Source organism: Trichosurus vulpecula, chromosome 2 (assembly GCF_011100635.1).
Source record: "Trichosurus vulpecula isolate mTriVul1 chromosome 2, mTriVul1.pri, whole genome shotgun sequence".
NCBI classification, from domain to species: Eukaryota; Metazoa; Chordata; class Mammalia; order Diprotodontia; family Phalangeridae; genus Trichosurus; species Trichosurus vulpecula.
Genome location: NC_050574.1, coordinates 345,647,761 through 345,663,972, shown reverse-complemented (window position 1 = coordinate 345,663,972; position 16,212 = coordinate 345,647,761). Strand labels below are relative to the sequence as shown.

The 16,212-nt window shown below is 38.3% G+C and overlaps 1 protein-coding gene across 1 annotated transcript in view; it reads right to left on the bottom strand.

The window, feature by feature from the left end:
- Nucleotides 1-2,769: 2,769 nt before the first annotated feature.
- The window catches only part of ZBTB20 (zinc finger and BTB domain containing 20), a 60,784-nt gene continuing 47,341 nt past the window's right edge, over nucleotides 2,770-16,212 (bottom strand). The window contains exon 4 of the mRNA XM_036744308.1: nucleotides 2,770-3,559. Within this exon, the coding sequence (XP_036600203.1) occupies nucleotides 3,138-3,559 (422 nt within the window). The 3' untranslated portion in view covers nucleotides 2,770-3,137. The remainder of the gene's footprint in view (nucleotides 3,560-16,212) is intronic.

The window sequence follows — 16,212 nt, the reverse complement described above, 5'->3', positions numbered from 1 at the left end:
TTTGAACTATATGCTTAGTTTTACAATATGGAAAATTAGTCTTGTCAATGGCGTTTTCTTTAAATTTGGGAAGCTGAGGGTTGAATCACAGACTGAAACTACCTCATAAATCAGCTCTACAGGAGAGAATGTTGCTTCTATATTCATCTCTGTGATTCGAGTAGAGGCCCTGTTTTAAATGGGCCATCATCAAATACCAAGCAAATGTTTAAAGAGACCTTTTTTGCATACTTTTGTTTATAACCTGTGCTGAGTAACTTTATGGCCCCTTCTCTTCTAGGTCTTGTACTTTCTTAATTTGTCAGTCTTTCTTTTAATCTCATGGGCTAAATGATTCTTCAAAATATCAACACAATTTATTATTTAAGTTATATTCCCTCTATTGGCAGTAAGCAAAAAATATAAAGGGTCATACGTTATAACGACATTTTTCATTATTGAATTAGAGACATTTCCTTCCCCACAAAGTCTGAGGCAGTTTCTATTATTATTTAGATAAAGTGAAATTTTACATGTATTGACAGCAGTCCTCTGAGAAGAATAAACTAGACCCTTATAAGGACCAATGGGGACCCAAGTCTACAGTCATACCTTAAGCAAACTGTCTACCGAATTTATAAAGACTGCAGAGTTGGAATGGATGCAGTTGCTCCAAGAAACACCTTTGGGAGAAACATCCAGGGTACCAAATGTTAAAAATGTATAAATAAAATTAATTTAGTCATTATAGACTTGCCTTTCAGATGATTTTCTCAGGTAGGCCACAGAATTTTTTTAAATAAAATACTTGGCCATGAAAACTTGAAGGAAAGCTGAATGAAAATACAAAGAGGTTTTGAAACTCTAAGGCTCTAAGAAGACTCTCTTATTCTGTCTCTGCATAATTTGGTTTGGTGCTTCTACTTTGCCTAAAGACCTACTTTTCCTTAAGGATACTCTATCTTGCCCAACAATGGAACTACTTGAAAGTTTCAGTTTGGTTTAAGGATTACTATGTTTGAAATGAAGTTCCTTCATTATAATGACTCACAAATGGGAAACCTCTACCACATGATTTCTCTAAGCAGAGAGGGAAGAAATCCTAGCTAGAACTAAAAAGTGGTATATGGTGCTATGTAACTGAACGGAAATTGTTCAGCACAGTGGATGGGAGAAAGTTTCCACAGTCTTCCTGGATTACTTCCAAAGAGCTAAGTCTTAGGAAAGACAACAGCATTTAGATTGTGATCTTTTTTGTTTGACAGCCTAGAATAGTGGGAATAATGAGATGGTGACATTTAGAGGGGAGGAAGGTCATTTTGGCATTGATGCTTCTTGGTGTGGGATTGGGTTCTTCCAGTAACGCTTTCATGAGCTACCTCTCAATAGGGATGAGATCTCTGGAAAAGGGATGAGATAGGAGAAGACTGAACTCCTCCCAGATGACCACCAAAAAATAGAGGAAATCTCTAATGGTTAAGTTCTCCAAACCATCTGAGTCTAATAAAGGAAAAGAGGAAAAATGACTAGAAACTCTAGAATGGCAAAATCTCAATTAAGTTTTGGAGAAGTCTTTCTGAACAAATAAACTCCCTTCCCAGAAAGGAAAAGAATTCTAGATGGAACAATTGAAAACAAAACAAAACAAAACAGTGGAGCATCTTTAGCTTTCTATAAGTCAAAGGAGAATTACACATCAACATACAAAGCAGCAGTTCAAATAACAGCAGGGGCGGCTGGCCACAAAGGGCCCTCATCAACCCAGGCAATACTTAACATAATAAAAATGAAGAAAAATTTTTTTTAAAAAGATGAAAAAAAATCCTTCCTCACTCTCTTTCAAATATCTTTAGTTGCCTTTTTTCCTTTCTATCCAGAAGCAGTTTAGCTAACCCTAACAGTCTTGATTTACAAAAAAAAAAGAAAAAAATTATATATATATATATATATATATTTATAATATGAGAAATAAAAGAGAAGGGATTAGTGGCAGTGTATGCAAAACCAAAATGAAAAAAAAAAACCAAATTACTTTTAACAATCTCACTTTTTTTTGTTTTCTTTTTTACACAAATACTGTTGTAAATATATTAAAAAAATCAGCATTCTATCTGGTAAACGTCACTTTTGCCCCTCTATAAAATTTTGAATTAAAAAAGTCTCAAGAACTCTGTTATTATTCCCCCTCCCGCCATTTCTTTCTTTTCCTCCTCCACAAGAATATATCCTGACACAACTTTTTTTTTGCAAAGATTGTGGGAAATAATCCTTCTCTTGTACCTAGAACCATAGGTGCAAACCTCTGATATCTTTGTTTTATTTGTATTCCTGCCTTTCATGAAAGTCCCTTTTGATTGTGCTGAGGCCCTGGCTCAGCGAAGAAGACACACAGAATAAATACGATAGCCACTGTTGCTTGTTGGCTGTCCAAGTCTTCCTGGCTTCTGCTGAAAGGGGGGGATGGAGAGGAGGGCCAAGGATCGTGGACTGGAGTAGAATCCAGGAGGAGAGCCTGTAATCAGCCTTTCCCACCCTGCAGAGATTCCCACACCACCCAACCCACACTCCCTTCCCACCCCCACAGCCCTTTTGTGAAAGCAGACAATGTGGTGGGTGGAAACCAGCAGGGCCTTTTCTCTGGGGTTTCAAAACCAGAAGTGATATTCCACAGTTTTAACTGGATACTGTGAAGTCCAAACGGCCAGAATTATGAAAATGTCCTCTGAAACACTGCAAGCGGTGTACTTAAAGACAGTAGGCCTTTTAGATTTTGTTATATATTTTTTTTTTGTAGTGCTCTTCACAAGTGAAAAAAAATTTTTTTTAATTTTTTAAAAAATTTTTTGTAAAGAAGGGTTGTATTTAGAGGCCAGTAGCTAGAGATCCAACCAGTGGACCTCCTGAAGCACTACCGGGCCTTAAGGCCACCATCCAAGGGAGATTGGGAAAACTATTATTCACCCAGCCTCCGGAAATGTAATGTACCAGCAGGCAAAAAACAGTTCTTCATGTAGTAGAAAATGAAACGAAACAAAAACAAAAACAAAAACAAAAAAAGTAAAAATGAAACCAAAACATTTCTTAAATTCTAGTGCCATAGCTTTTTTTTTTGTTTGTTTTGTTTTGTTTTGTTCATAAGAAAGAGAGAAAGATACTACTTATCCATCAGACACGTGCATCCTCATGTGGTCGTTGAAGTGCTCGATTTGGTCAAACTTAGCTGGGCAGACGGAGCAGACGTAAGTGGTCCCCTCCGTGCAGGCCACTGCCCCTGTGGGGCCGGCTCTGGCACCAGGCCCTGTGCCAGTGGGCGGGGTGCCGTTGCTGGCACTGTGCAGGGCCACATGGCGCTCTAGCAGGGTCTTGTGGGAGAATTTCTTCTTGCAGATATAGCACTCGTAGGACTTCTCCCCACGGTGGAGCCGCATGTGGACGTTGAGGGAGCTCTTCTGGGTGAAGCGCTTGTTACAGATACTGCACTGGTAGGCCCTCACGCCTGTGTGTGTCACCATGTGCTTGATAAGGTAATCCTTCAAGGAGAAGGAACGCCAACAGATGCTGCATTGGTGGGGCTTCTCACCTGTCCATTGGAGAAGAGACAGCAAGCAAGCAAGAGAGAGCAAGACAGAGCAGGAGAGGAAAAAATGAGAGAAAAGAACCATAAAAAAAATAGTTTACTCTACCTTCCCACCCCCCCAAACCCCAAGACATCTAGCTTGTTTATGGATCTCCTTTAGTTGGTAAGGCCAGATCCCCTCCTTCAGAGAAAGCTTTTGTTGAAACGAACTCATTTTCTGGTAGGTTTAGCATTTTACAATTCTTTGTCCTAAATAACTCTTTTAATTGAAAGCTATATAAGGTAACCTCTTGCAGAAAGATTTCAAAGGCTGACCTATAGCTAAAAAAAAAAAAAACAAAAAAAACACCCAACCAAAAACTAAAGAGAAGATTTCTTAAGAGGACCTATTTTCAGTACAGTATAGCTAGGTGGGTGATTTCCATGAACACTTACTCAAAAATTATAAATGTAAAGGAGGGGAAAAAATCTAGAGGAAAACTGTGGCTATCTCAAGTGTTCGAGGAATGAGTCATTTTGGATACCTGACATTTTCCAGATAGATGTGGACACCTTTTTAAATACCAAAACATTATTTTAACCATATTGACAGAAATCTTTCTAAAATTCATTATATACATCTTTGCCTTATTAGCAGAGATATAGATAATAATTTAACATAAATTAGCAGGGTTTTTTTTGGATGACCACAGGTTTTTAGGCTTGAGGGGGCAATACAAGTGAGACTCAGAGGACCCAGAGTACCCAGCTCTCAGGTAAGGCTATTTACCCAGATATGAAATAGTTGCGGTTTTCTGCAGTTTGTGTTTTCTTTATATCTCTTCCCTCCCTATCTTGTCTTGTTCGGTTTGAAACTGGGCTTTCAAGTGAGGAACTTTCTCTACCCATGGAGATCAGTACCTTCTCTGAAACTTGAGTACCTAATAGACAATTCAGTCCACTCCCTGCTCCCCTCCCACATCCAGTTCCCCTTTCCCTTTAAGCCATGGCTCAATACTGTTGTCTGCTGGAAACCTTCCCAGATCCCCTCCTCAGCTGCAGGGTGCCCTGCCTCCCGCAGCACCTTGTATTCCAATGAAGTATGTGTATATTTGTATATATTGACTGTATATTTATGCTACCTATATTTTCATCTGTACTTGTTGTCTTCCATCATTAGAATGTGAGCTCCTCATGGGCAATGGTTGTTTTGTCCCTTGTACTTGTATTTTCAGCAACTATTATAGCAGACACAATAAATACTTGTTGAGTAATTGGTTGATTTGCCTGGTATATGGCAGAATTGGGACCCAAACCTAGGTCTTCCTGACTCTATCCAATAAGACATAGAGCTGTCAGATCCTTAGGTGTCACTTTTCAAAGCCATCAGTATTTCTATATTCAGGAGTTTCCTTTTCCCTTCTCATTTCGATGTTGCTAATTTTTTTTCCCTTTGGTCTTAGAAATCAAATAACCAAGCAAGTTAGAATTATATCGAAGAATAAGGGTCTGGTGTACTTTTCTATGAGTAAGGCATACGAGCCTTAATGTATGGATTTTGGATGCTTGGAGGCCCCCTTTTTGGGGGGGGTTACTTCCTGGTTTCCTATTATGTTCTAGATAGGTGAGGTACGTTAAATGACTTCTCCTTTGCATCTGCTGCCCTGCCTGATTTTAACACCATGGAACAAGCTGCCCCTCCAGCATAAACTCATCACTTCCAAACTCAATACCATTGGGCTAACTCAAGCTTAGTCTTTTCTCTGTTTGGAGGGCTGAAGGGGGGTGGGCCAAACTCCTCTCAAATCCTTCCTATAATTTGTAGAGGACAGAAACTGGACTCTCAGCTCAGTCCACTTTGCCTTTTCTGCTCTGCCTGGTTTCAACTCCATACACCAAGATATCCTTGGTATTTCCCTCTCCTCATTCTATCCCTGCCCCACCTCCCCCTTTTGTACGTTGTCTCCCTCTTTTGATTGTAAGCTCCTTGTGGGCAGCTTTTGTTAACTGTATCCCCAGTGTGTAGCATAGTGTCTAGCATACAGGGCCACTTAAATGTTTATTGAATAGGACTGGATTGATTTAGTCCATAATCCTTCCCAACAACAGTTATCCAGGAAGCATATCCACAGTAAACATCCCAGTTTACAACTTACAGCACCTCTTCTAAATGCTTGAGTCTTCCATTAACTCCTCTGGGAATACAACTCCACCATTTATTCTAAACATCAAAGGCAAGACATTTACCTTTTAAATTCAGCCTATATTCCAAGGCACTCTTAATGAAATAAGTCACTGGCTGAACTCTATTCTTTCTTACATTATTTTGAGGATGCTTTGTAAAAATGACAAATTTTAAAGATAAAAGATTTCTTTAAGAAAAAGTTAATTCTTTTTCTGAGCTATTTGGTGGTTGTCTGAAGTGGAACTCATTTAAATAATTTTTAAACAATTTTAGCCATCCTTTAATTTTTTTACTTCAGCTATTGCTAAATGTTTTGGCTTCTCATCTTTTTATCTCCACAAATTACTTTTCCTCCTGCTCACTGTCTGAACTGTTCCTGCCTGAACTCTACTAACTAAAATGAAGTAGGGTTAAGAGAAATCTTTAAAAAAAATTCAGTGGGGTTTGAGGACTTTAAAAAGCTCTACTAACCTTAGCGCTTTTTCAGCTTGTTGACTAAGTACTATCTCTTGCTAAGATAGTTAGGGATACTGCACCTTTGAGCCATGTCTGTTTAAGAAGGTATTTTTGGAAGGGACAGTTTTACTTTCACTCAAGATGTTTTACCTGGGACTACCAAAGGTCAACTGGGTGGTGCAGTGGAGCTGGAGTTAGGAATACCCAAGTTCAAATCCCACCTTAGGTAGGTATCCATCTGCATTAACAAAAGGAGTTTCCCATGCCAAGAAAAATCACAAGTTCAGACCCCTCAAAAAAATTTACCTGAAAAGACTATAAAGGACTTGGCTCGAGGGGGCAGAACTTTTCTAATCATAGTCCAAAGTTATGGAGAAATGTGAAAATGGAGCTAGAATAATTTTCTAGGTATATGACTAAAAGGTAGAAATGATAAGTTGGCTTTGTTATGAAGAACCACAAAATACATTTGAGATGTTCTAACTGTTGTGGGGAAAAGGCTCAAAGCATTGAATACCTAAACTTTGAAAATAGTTTTCTATCAAATATTTGGCATAATGGAGGGAGGCAGAAGTATGGGTAATCCAAAAGGCAAAAGACATTTATGTGTTATATGATTTTTCTTGGTAATAGACTAATTATATTTAGCTTAGGTTAGGGTTTTAGGAGAAGGCCAATATGTGATTAAAAAAGTTGCTTCAAATAATCCACAAAGTTGATAATCCACATACAGATACAATAATTGAGAGTTCATGATATAGTTTACTCTCAATTATGCATACTAATGGAGAAGAACATTAGCATGAAAAATACAAGACAGCAAATCATATGCTTAGAGCATTTCTTTAATGCCAGAGTGGCATCCAAATCTTATAGATGGAAAACCCAAATAGGAAAAAAAGTAGAAGCTTGAAGGCAACTGGAAGGGTGGGAGTGATGAATTTCCACACTATCCTCCACCCTCTTTGATTCCTTAACCTCCAAATAGCTGCTTTTCAATTCCTTATCTTGGAACAATGAGCAATGGTGAGACAGCTAGAAAGAATGCTATAAAGTATTATGCCATTTGATTGACATATAAAAGACATTTTTGCATTAAAAGATAGAAGAGGAGACTGCCTAGCTCAGTGGCTTCTGCTGTTGCTTCCCAAAGGCTAAAATCTCCAGGTCAAAGCCACTTAAGATCATGACACCCAGATGCTCAATAGCTGGGTTCAGTGTTCACGACTCAACAAACAGCACTTCTTTCAGGTGAAGTTCCTGCAAGCCCCTTAAGGTACATCACATGATTGTTTAAGAGAATGCTTGGGATAATCACTGTCTCCTTCAGTCTCCTGGCTGCTTCTCCATGGCTGCCTGTTATGTTAATCTGGGACAATTAAGAGGTTAGTAAAGAGTACTGTAGAGGAAGCTGGAACCTATTACATACCAAGGTAATAAGGGAACTTAGATGAGAATGGAAATAGACTAAGGCTTTATAAGGTGACAGGCGGGAAAAGAAGGAAGAGAAAGCCAGCCAGGGAATGTAATGAGTCAGGAAAAGTGGCCACAGGGCTGTCTGGGCAGTAGCTCAGGAGGTAGGCCCTGGTGTGTGCCCATAATCTGAATGTAGATAACGATGACTTGACTGCCTCTCTAAAAAAGTTTAGTACTGACTGAGGACCTATTTCCTGGTTCCTCTGAACTTTATATAGCTCCTCCAAGCTCCAAAGGGGCCTATTATCTTAGAGATACTCAGCAGGGTAGGGGGTACAGATAGGCTAATGGGCTTTCAATCACGGTCTACATTAATGAAGTGTTTAAAAATCTGAGAGGCAAGTAATTGTAAGGATGGTCCCCTCTGTCTAACTACCAAGGTATTGGTACTCTATCCTGAACCTATTTCTGACTCTTAGTTTGTTCTTGTGGGAAAAGTGTTCATTTTTGTGTCTCTAAACAAAGGAAAGCTAATCATCAACATCATTAGCTTAGAGTACTCACAGCTTCAGCAACAATCCAAAATACCTTGAATTAAAGAATTTTCTTCTAAGAACCTCAGTGAGCTTAACCAATATTTTATCTCATTTTTTTTCCTTACAGCTCTCTAATGCAGGGCTTCTCAAGCTTTTTCCACTCTTTGACCCCTTTGGTGCTTCTTAAACTGTGGGACCATGAGTCGTGTTTGTTGTTGTTGTTGTTTTTGGAGGGGGTGGGCTGACTGGACCTGAGATTTTATCTGTGTAGTGGCTCTTGGTGAGGAACTTACTCTATCAGTTTATTAGGTAACTTCTCTGCAACTGCCTGGGAGCACTGAAAAATCAACTGGCTTTCCAAGGGTCATGAGGCCATTAAGTGTCAGAGATAAGCCATGAACCCAGGCCTTCCTAACTCTGGAAGGCCTGGTCTTTAAACAAGTGGTATCAAACTCATAAAAATGGGGACCACTAATCCATACATGAGAATCCCTGCTGGGCTACATATTGACTTAATGTTAAACTGTAATTAATGCCATCTATGTTTTATTGTCTTACATCGGCAGTATTGTGGCCTGTTTGACATCTCTGCTCCAGACACTACTATCTGTATTTAAATGATGGGAAGAGAAGTAAAGTCTTACAAGGTCGCCAGGTAAGTTAATAGTAGCACCAACGTAACAATGCAGGTTTCTTTCCCAATTTCTGAATTTCATGCCGCTCTTTCCTTGCCTTTTCTACAAGATTTTGTGAGTCATATGACACCACACACGCCCTCTAAATGACTTTAGGTGAGGGCTATAAGAAGACTCGGGGATGTGGGGACATGAGAGCTCTAAATGGAAGGTCAATCTCTCTTCCCCATTTACATTTTTCTAACTATTTTTGTTGTATGAAATTCCCACATATGTCCTCAACTGTAAAATTGGGGAAGGAGGGGAGAGGAGAATTAATTAGATCAACTTTGAAGTCCATTCACCTTTACTATTCTATTTTCTATGCTGGTTCTAAAACTTAATAGTCAAATAGTTGGCAGTGTTAACATATGCAAGGAAAGAAGCACATATAAAGCACTTACTATATGCCAGGCACTGTGCTAAGTGCTTTACAAATTTGATCTCATTTGATCTTTAAAATAACTTTGCCGAGTTGGTGCTATTATTATCCCCATTTTATCATTGAGAAAGCCAAAGCCAAAAAAGGTTAAGTGACTTGCCCAAGGTAATCACTCAGCTAGTAAGTATATAAGGTCACATCTGAACTCAGGTCTTTCTGACTCTATCACTGGTGCCACCTACCTGCCACAAAGGTGGCATGTTCATGAAGAGAATTAGAGCATTTTTATTATATTACTACCATATTATAATGATTATTTTAATGTAATGACACTATTATTTATATAATTATATTATGCCACAACCAAAGCTCATCTCTGATTCCATAATGTGGTATGGAGGTATCCCTGAGTTCTCAAAGGCCATTGAAATGCACACCCTATCAGGTTTTTATAGATAGATAACTTTTGAGTATGGATCCAGCAATAAAATGAATGTATTTCACCTGAGGACCAGCTCAGCAAAGGATCATCACCAGTTCAGCTGTAGAAGGGTGAATTTTTTAGCCACAGTAAGTTAGAGAGCTCTGTTCCTATCTGCTATGATGGAAGCAGCACCAATGCTGATGAAATCATAGCTCTCTGAAGCGCTGTCTTATTTTACCACTATTATCATGAAGTTCTGACAGTGAGAATGCCATTCGGAAAATCTGAATCCTACAATGTCACCCTGGAGATAAGAAAAGAAGAGAGGAAGTACCTTGTGGGTGTTTGGTGGAGGCTCTCTGGAAAATTTTCAGAGGACGGTGGAAAGAATGGCACAAAATCAGAAAATGTGGAAGGGTTACCTTCTGCACTGGTGGAGGGAGTATGCACATTAATAAGGCCATGGATCCATTGAAATAGCTAAGAAGTTATTAATAGACCTTCTTGCTGAGCCATCAAAGCTTCTTGGACTAACAGGCAAAACGATCACTTAAGCAGATGGAAAAAAAGGTTTGTTTCTATTATAAATATTCTTTTGGTCTGAATATAGGCTTTATTCCACTCTCCCATCTATATTTTATAAAACTTGAGTGCAGCCTATAATTGCTGATATTTTTCAGTGTATATCTGCCATATTCTTTTCTTGTCAAAGAGATCTTATTTTAGGGGTACAATCTATATTCAGACCAATATGATGGTTATCAATAGTAGGAATATCTTTTTAAAAAGACTGATTCATTAGTATTTCATGATCTCTTTAGGGAGAGACAGCAATTCAAGAAAAACAAATAGACTCAAACCTTTGCCTCCAGACAATTAGCTTTTCTTACCATATTTTTTCCCCTTGCTTATCTTTGCTACCTCCTCCCTCCAATTTCTACTAAAAGATAGGAATGGGAAGCAAATTTTAAAAAATCAGATCAGTATTGCCCTTGGGCAGCCTGGGAAATGTGCAGGCTTGGTGGTGCAATGGATAGAGGGCCAGGTCTGGAGCCAGGAAGACTCATCTTGGTGAGTTCAAATTTAGCCTATGACACTTCCTAGCTGTGTGACCTTGGGTAAATCACTTAACCCAGTTTGCCTCAGTTTCCTCATATGTAAAATGAGCTGGAGAAGGAAATGGCAAACCACTCTAGTATCCCTGCCAAAAAGGGGGTCATGAAGAGTTGCACATGACTGAAATAACTCAAGAGCAAGCTCTAGCAACATCAAAAGCCAAACTAGCTTTGCCTTAGTCTGCATTTTTACCCCTATGCAGTTTTGGAACATGGACAAGCAGGTGTAAGCCAACTGAAGGAGGAGAGCTCTGGTTAGACATGGAAGAACATTAGCAGAATGCTACTCTAAGATTTGGTTAGGGGACTCAGATTCAAATCCTGCCTCAGGAGCTACCTCTGTGACCTTGATCAAATCATTTAACCTTTCTGAGCCTCAGTTTCCTCATCTGTAAAATGAGAAAGCTGGGCCAGATGGCCTCTAAGATCCCTTCCAACTGTAAGTCTATGATCTTATGTTCTCATAGTTGACTGTCCTCTGTTACATGGAATTGGGGTTTTCCATAGGTGAGTGTCTTACCATCTGGCTAGCGATGTTATAGATGGTAAGGACAGTAAAAATTCTATATCTTATGAAGACATTCTTTTGTTCACCAGGAAAATTGTGGCAATATGGATATCTGTGTAATATGTTCTCTAGTTGAAAAAAAGTAGAAGCTATAAAAGGAATGGTGAATAGAATGGATTCACATATAATGTCTTTAGTTTAATCCCTACTGTTAAGTATATCAGCATTTTCATAGCATCCATGCATTGTGAAGCTTAGGTCTTCACTAAAATTTAAATTTTCCCCCAAACTGACACTTACTATTAGGATTCACCTGAAAAGATTTGGTGGTAGAGTTACATCCGTCTTGAACAGCATCTTATCACTTACCATTACTTGCTATTTCCACAGCTAGGTAAGGAACTAATGAGATGAAGTATCTAAAATATGTTTAGTTCCTTGGAATATACAAATATGCATATGTGTCTATACAAATACGCAAGGCATATGTTGCTCTTAACTGGTTCTAGCCTACACTGAACACATGAATCTGAGGGAGGAAATGTCTCGCTTCTTTGGAAGTGAGTGAACTACAAAAATGGAGCATTTGGTCCTCTTTCCCTCCTTCCCTCCTATTCAAGGAACAAGTGCTTTGAGGGATACAAAGATGTATAAATCCCAATTCTTTCCCTCAAGGTACTTACAGTCTGGTAGAGGAGATATGATATACACATAAGTAAATACACTAGCAGGCAGCCTGTGTGAATGCTGCAAAGGTCTTAGAACTAGAAAGGGACCTTGGTCATGATGTTCAATGCCTTCATTTTGCATAGAAGCAAATGGATGCTCAGTCAGTTAAGTGACTTGTCCAAAGAATTCTGTATTTACAAGATGACAGACTTAGAGCTCAGAGACTGTCTAATTTGAATCCCTCACTGTTACAGATGAGAAAATGGGATTAGGGAGGTTACATGGCTTGTTAAATTCACACAAGTTATTAGGAAGCAGAGCAAAGATTTGAATCCAGGCCTTCTGAGTCTACATCTAATTCTCTTTTCAATGGACAACACCAATATTAAATGGACATAAATAATTTTGTTTTCTTTGTCTTTTACATGGAGATTTGGGAAGGCAAGTCTTGTAACAAGATTAGAACATGGAAGAATGACCACTGAATTTTTGAAAAAATTTTAATCTCAAGTATTTAATTTTTAAGTTCTAGATTTAACAAACAAATAAAACTAGCATTTCATATATGTAGTAGAACTGAATAAGAGGCCTGAGCATGAAACTGTAAATCTCTATTATACATGCTTGCTTTTAAAATTGTTACTCCTCCTTTGGCTCATATCTAATATAGACTGAAAGCTGAATTAGAGTGAATACTGAGTCTTTAATCTTAATATAAAATTTCCAGAAGTGTCTGGGAGTGATAGGAGGAGAGGAAGTATGGTAGAAAACAAGAAAGGACAGATGCTCTCAAGAAGATACATTGTCTTTGAGAAGAAAAAGACCCTTCATTTTCTTTCTCCATTGTTTATACTGTTGTTTTTTAGTGGTGGCACTAGCTTTCTAGAAAAAGTGGAAAAAACTGGGTCATCCTAATGTGTTGGGATGACAGGATAGTTTGTGTTATTTTTGATTCTTCTCTGAATCTCTCATCTCCAAACAACTTCTTGTGATTCTGACTTATTCACACTCTTGGTTTGTCTGGCCAAGTGTGAATGAGCTTGAGAAATGCCTATAGGGAGTAAGTAGATTTCTACTATGGTCTGCTAATGGATGGAGTGTGGCTAGGTAAAGGATTTTCTTTTCTTTTCTAGGAAGATATTGAATAAACATCAAAATATATCAAAAGAAGAAAGATGAAAAAAAAACCTCCTGATTTTAAAGGAAGCCTGGGCAAATCTGAAGAACTAATAGAATAAGTCAGAAATTCCAGAGATTTTTTACCACTGAGTAGATGCCTTCTAGTTCTTTCAATTGTGCCATATAAGCTTGAGGACACAAGAAACTCCAGAAGGCTTCTGAATAGAAGAAAATATGTATCATCACTATGGTGAATATGCCATTTAAAATTTCATTTTAACTCTATTGTAAAGCCTCACTATTTTGGACCTCATTAAATTCTCTGTGATTTTGGTTGGGAAAGCAATTTAATACTTTCAGGCTCAGTTTCCTCATCTGTGAAAAGAAGGTGTGGAGAATAGATCCCCAAGCTCCATTTCAGCTCTAACACTTCACAAGGGATGGATATCATGCTACTTTTAGGAGGTTCCAGGGCTAGAGTGCTGGGTCCGGAGTCACGAAGACTTGAGTTCAAATCCATTTTTGGACACTTATCAACTGTGTGTCTCTGAGCAAATCATTTAATTTCTGCCTGCCTGAGTTTCCTCACCTGTAAAATGGGGACAATAATAAGCTACCTCCCAGAATTGCTGTGACGATCTCATTTGATCTGATTCAATTTGAGATGATATTTGTAAAGAGTTTAGCATAGTACCTGGCACATAGTAAGCACTTAATAAATGCTGGTTTCCTCCCTTTCTCCCTATCTCAACATTGGTTTCTTGACCAACTAACTGTATCTGTCAAGAGCTGGAGAAGGAAAAGAGATGTCAAAAGCCTATTCATAGAAAAGAGATAGAACAAAGAAAGACAATGTGTATAGTGTGTGGTTTTAAATAAGCATTTTTTTTTTTACTTCGAAGCTTCGAGTTGGAATTGCTAGGATGTATTTCCCACGTGTGCTAAGCTCTTCCTTTTGAGAAATATGTGTGTGAGTCCTCCACACAGGAGCCACCAACAATTTTTATTAGGCTAATAGATTGTAGAATTCTCTTTTGGATTCACAGTCTTGTAATATTTCAGGATATGTGAATTTTCAATAATTGAAAAAGACAGCACAGACTCATGGAATGAGCTCTCTAACTGGAGTCATGAGTCCAGGCTGCCAAAGAGATGATCTTGGGCAAGTCACTAAATTTCTCAGTGCATTAGTTTCCTCATCTGGAAAATGGGAATGATACTGCTGGTACATACTTTATAGGGTTGTTATTAGGATCAAATGATATCATGTTTATAAAGCATTTGTCATCAAATAGCAATTTATAAATTTAGCTTATTATTACTAACAATGACCTATAATCCATGCATTAGATAATAATATGTGATATGTGTGACTTTAAAGTAACGAAAAAGACTCTACAAGCCACACACAAAATTAGCCTCACTGCTTTTTTGTAACCTTTTCATAGCACATATTGGATGTCCTAGATTTTTTTTTGTCACTCCTTCTGGGTTTCTTTAGAGTGATGGGATCCCATCCCCTTTACTCCTCCCTATTATATTCTTACCTCTTTGAAAGCAGCCACTGTTTTTTACCTTTCTTTGTGTTCCCAGCACTTAACAGTGCCTGGCATACAGTAGGCATTTAATAAATGTTTACTGACTGACTTTTCCAGGGGCGCAGAGAGAACTCTAATGTGTTACAGTTGAGGCAAGACAAGGGAACCTTAGGTGCATCCTTTCTGTTTTGGCTTTTGAAGATTTAGATGAAGAATTTACTTCTTTTTTTTTTTTTTTTTTTAAGATAATGAGCTCTTCTAGTAAGGCAAAAGAGCCGACAGGTCATTTATAGTATCTCATTTCAATCTCTACCTATAAGAATTCCAGAACAAATGGGGTGCTGTTGTTTCTTCCTATTTCTTTCTATTCTTTTGAGGGAGGTAACAAATTATTATTAAATACCTTACTGGAAACATTAGGACCCAAGAGTCCACACTGAAGACCACCTGGAGGATCTTTCATAGTGAAACAAATGTTCGTGGAAAACATTTTGAGAGTCATTGTTCTAGTCTTACATGAAAAACAGGGAGAGTCTCATATGAACAATACAATTTCTTTTACTCATAATAACTGAAGCTTAATGTTGTAAACTGACTGCTAGCCTTTATATCCAACATGCAAATTTGCAAAGTAATCCTAGATTTTGTATGAGCAAATATATGGTCATTTGGTGTTAACCAAAGAATCTGCTTTGGAGAAATACTGAAAAGAAACCAACAGGCAGGTTTTCAGTAGTACACTAGAACTCTGTGGGTGACAGCACAGTCAAAATATGAAAATATGGTACCAAGACATTATGAATTTGATTTTCCTAGGCCAGTAGAAAAAAATCCTTTAGAATTAATATAGAAGTAAGAAAGGGGGTTATCTGTGAAAATGCTTTATTTGAAACTAAACTGGGTTAGAGAGACAGTTTCTTTCCCAAGTAATATCATGACATACAAAACAGCTACATCATGCATTGCCTTATGTGGTAACAGCTGGTAGTGAACAGGCATACTTTTCTGGGTCAGGTTCAGGTTACAACCAGAGTTCACATATCCCCACAAGTACCAGGGACCTTGGGTCTACTGGCTTGTTAGGGATTGGGAGAAGCTGAAAGGGAAAGGTGAACCTCACTGAATGCTCAAGGATACTTTGATGCTGGTGCTTGCATGGTCTACTTCAGGGCTGTCCAAAATGTGGCTGGCTGCATGCAGGGGATTTATGCGGCCCGCCTATAAGCACAGAAATTTACATAAATGCTTTAGTAAACAAAGCTGAGCTACTGCAGAGCTTTCACTAAAATGGCAAATCAAAATGTATTGTCTATTGTTTCAATAAAAACCTAAGGTTGGACAGCCCTGGTCTACTTGAACGTTTTTTATTACACTTGGAAGCATTAACAAGCCATATAGAATTAACTACTAACAAAATTGTGAAGCTCTTCCTCAGGCATGAGCCTTCCATTCATTTCAGTTTTAATTTTGACATTTAGACTCTCTTCCAAGGTACCTAGTGTTCTTCTCACATTGCCTCCTGGATCCAGACTTCTCCTCACCTCTCCCTCCATAACTCATCCCTATCATCCACCACCACATTTAAAACTTACCTGTTTTGTAGCTGGTCCTCTAGAGTCCGGCTAGGTCATAGCTAGTTAATTTAAATTAATTTG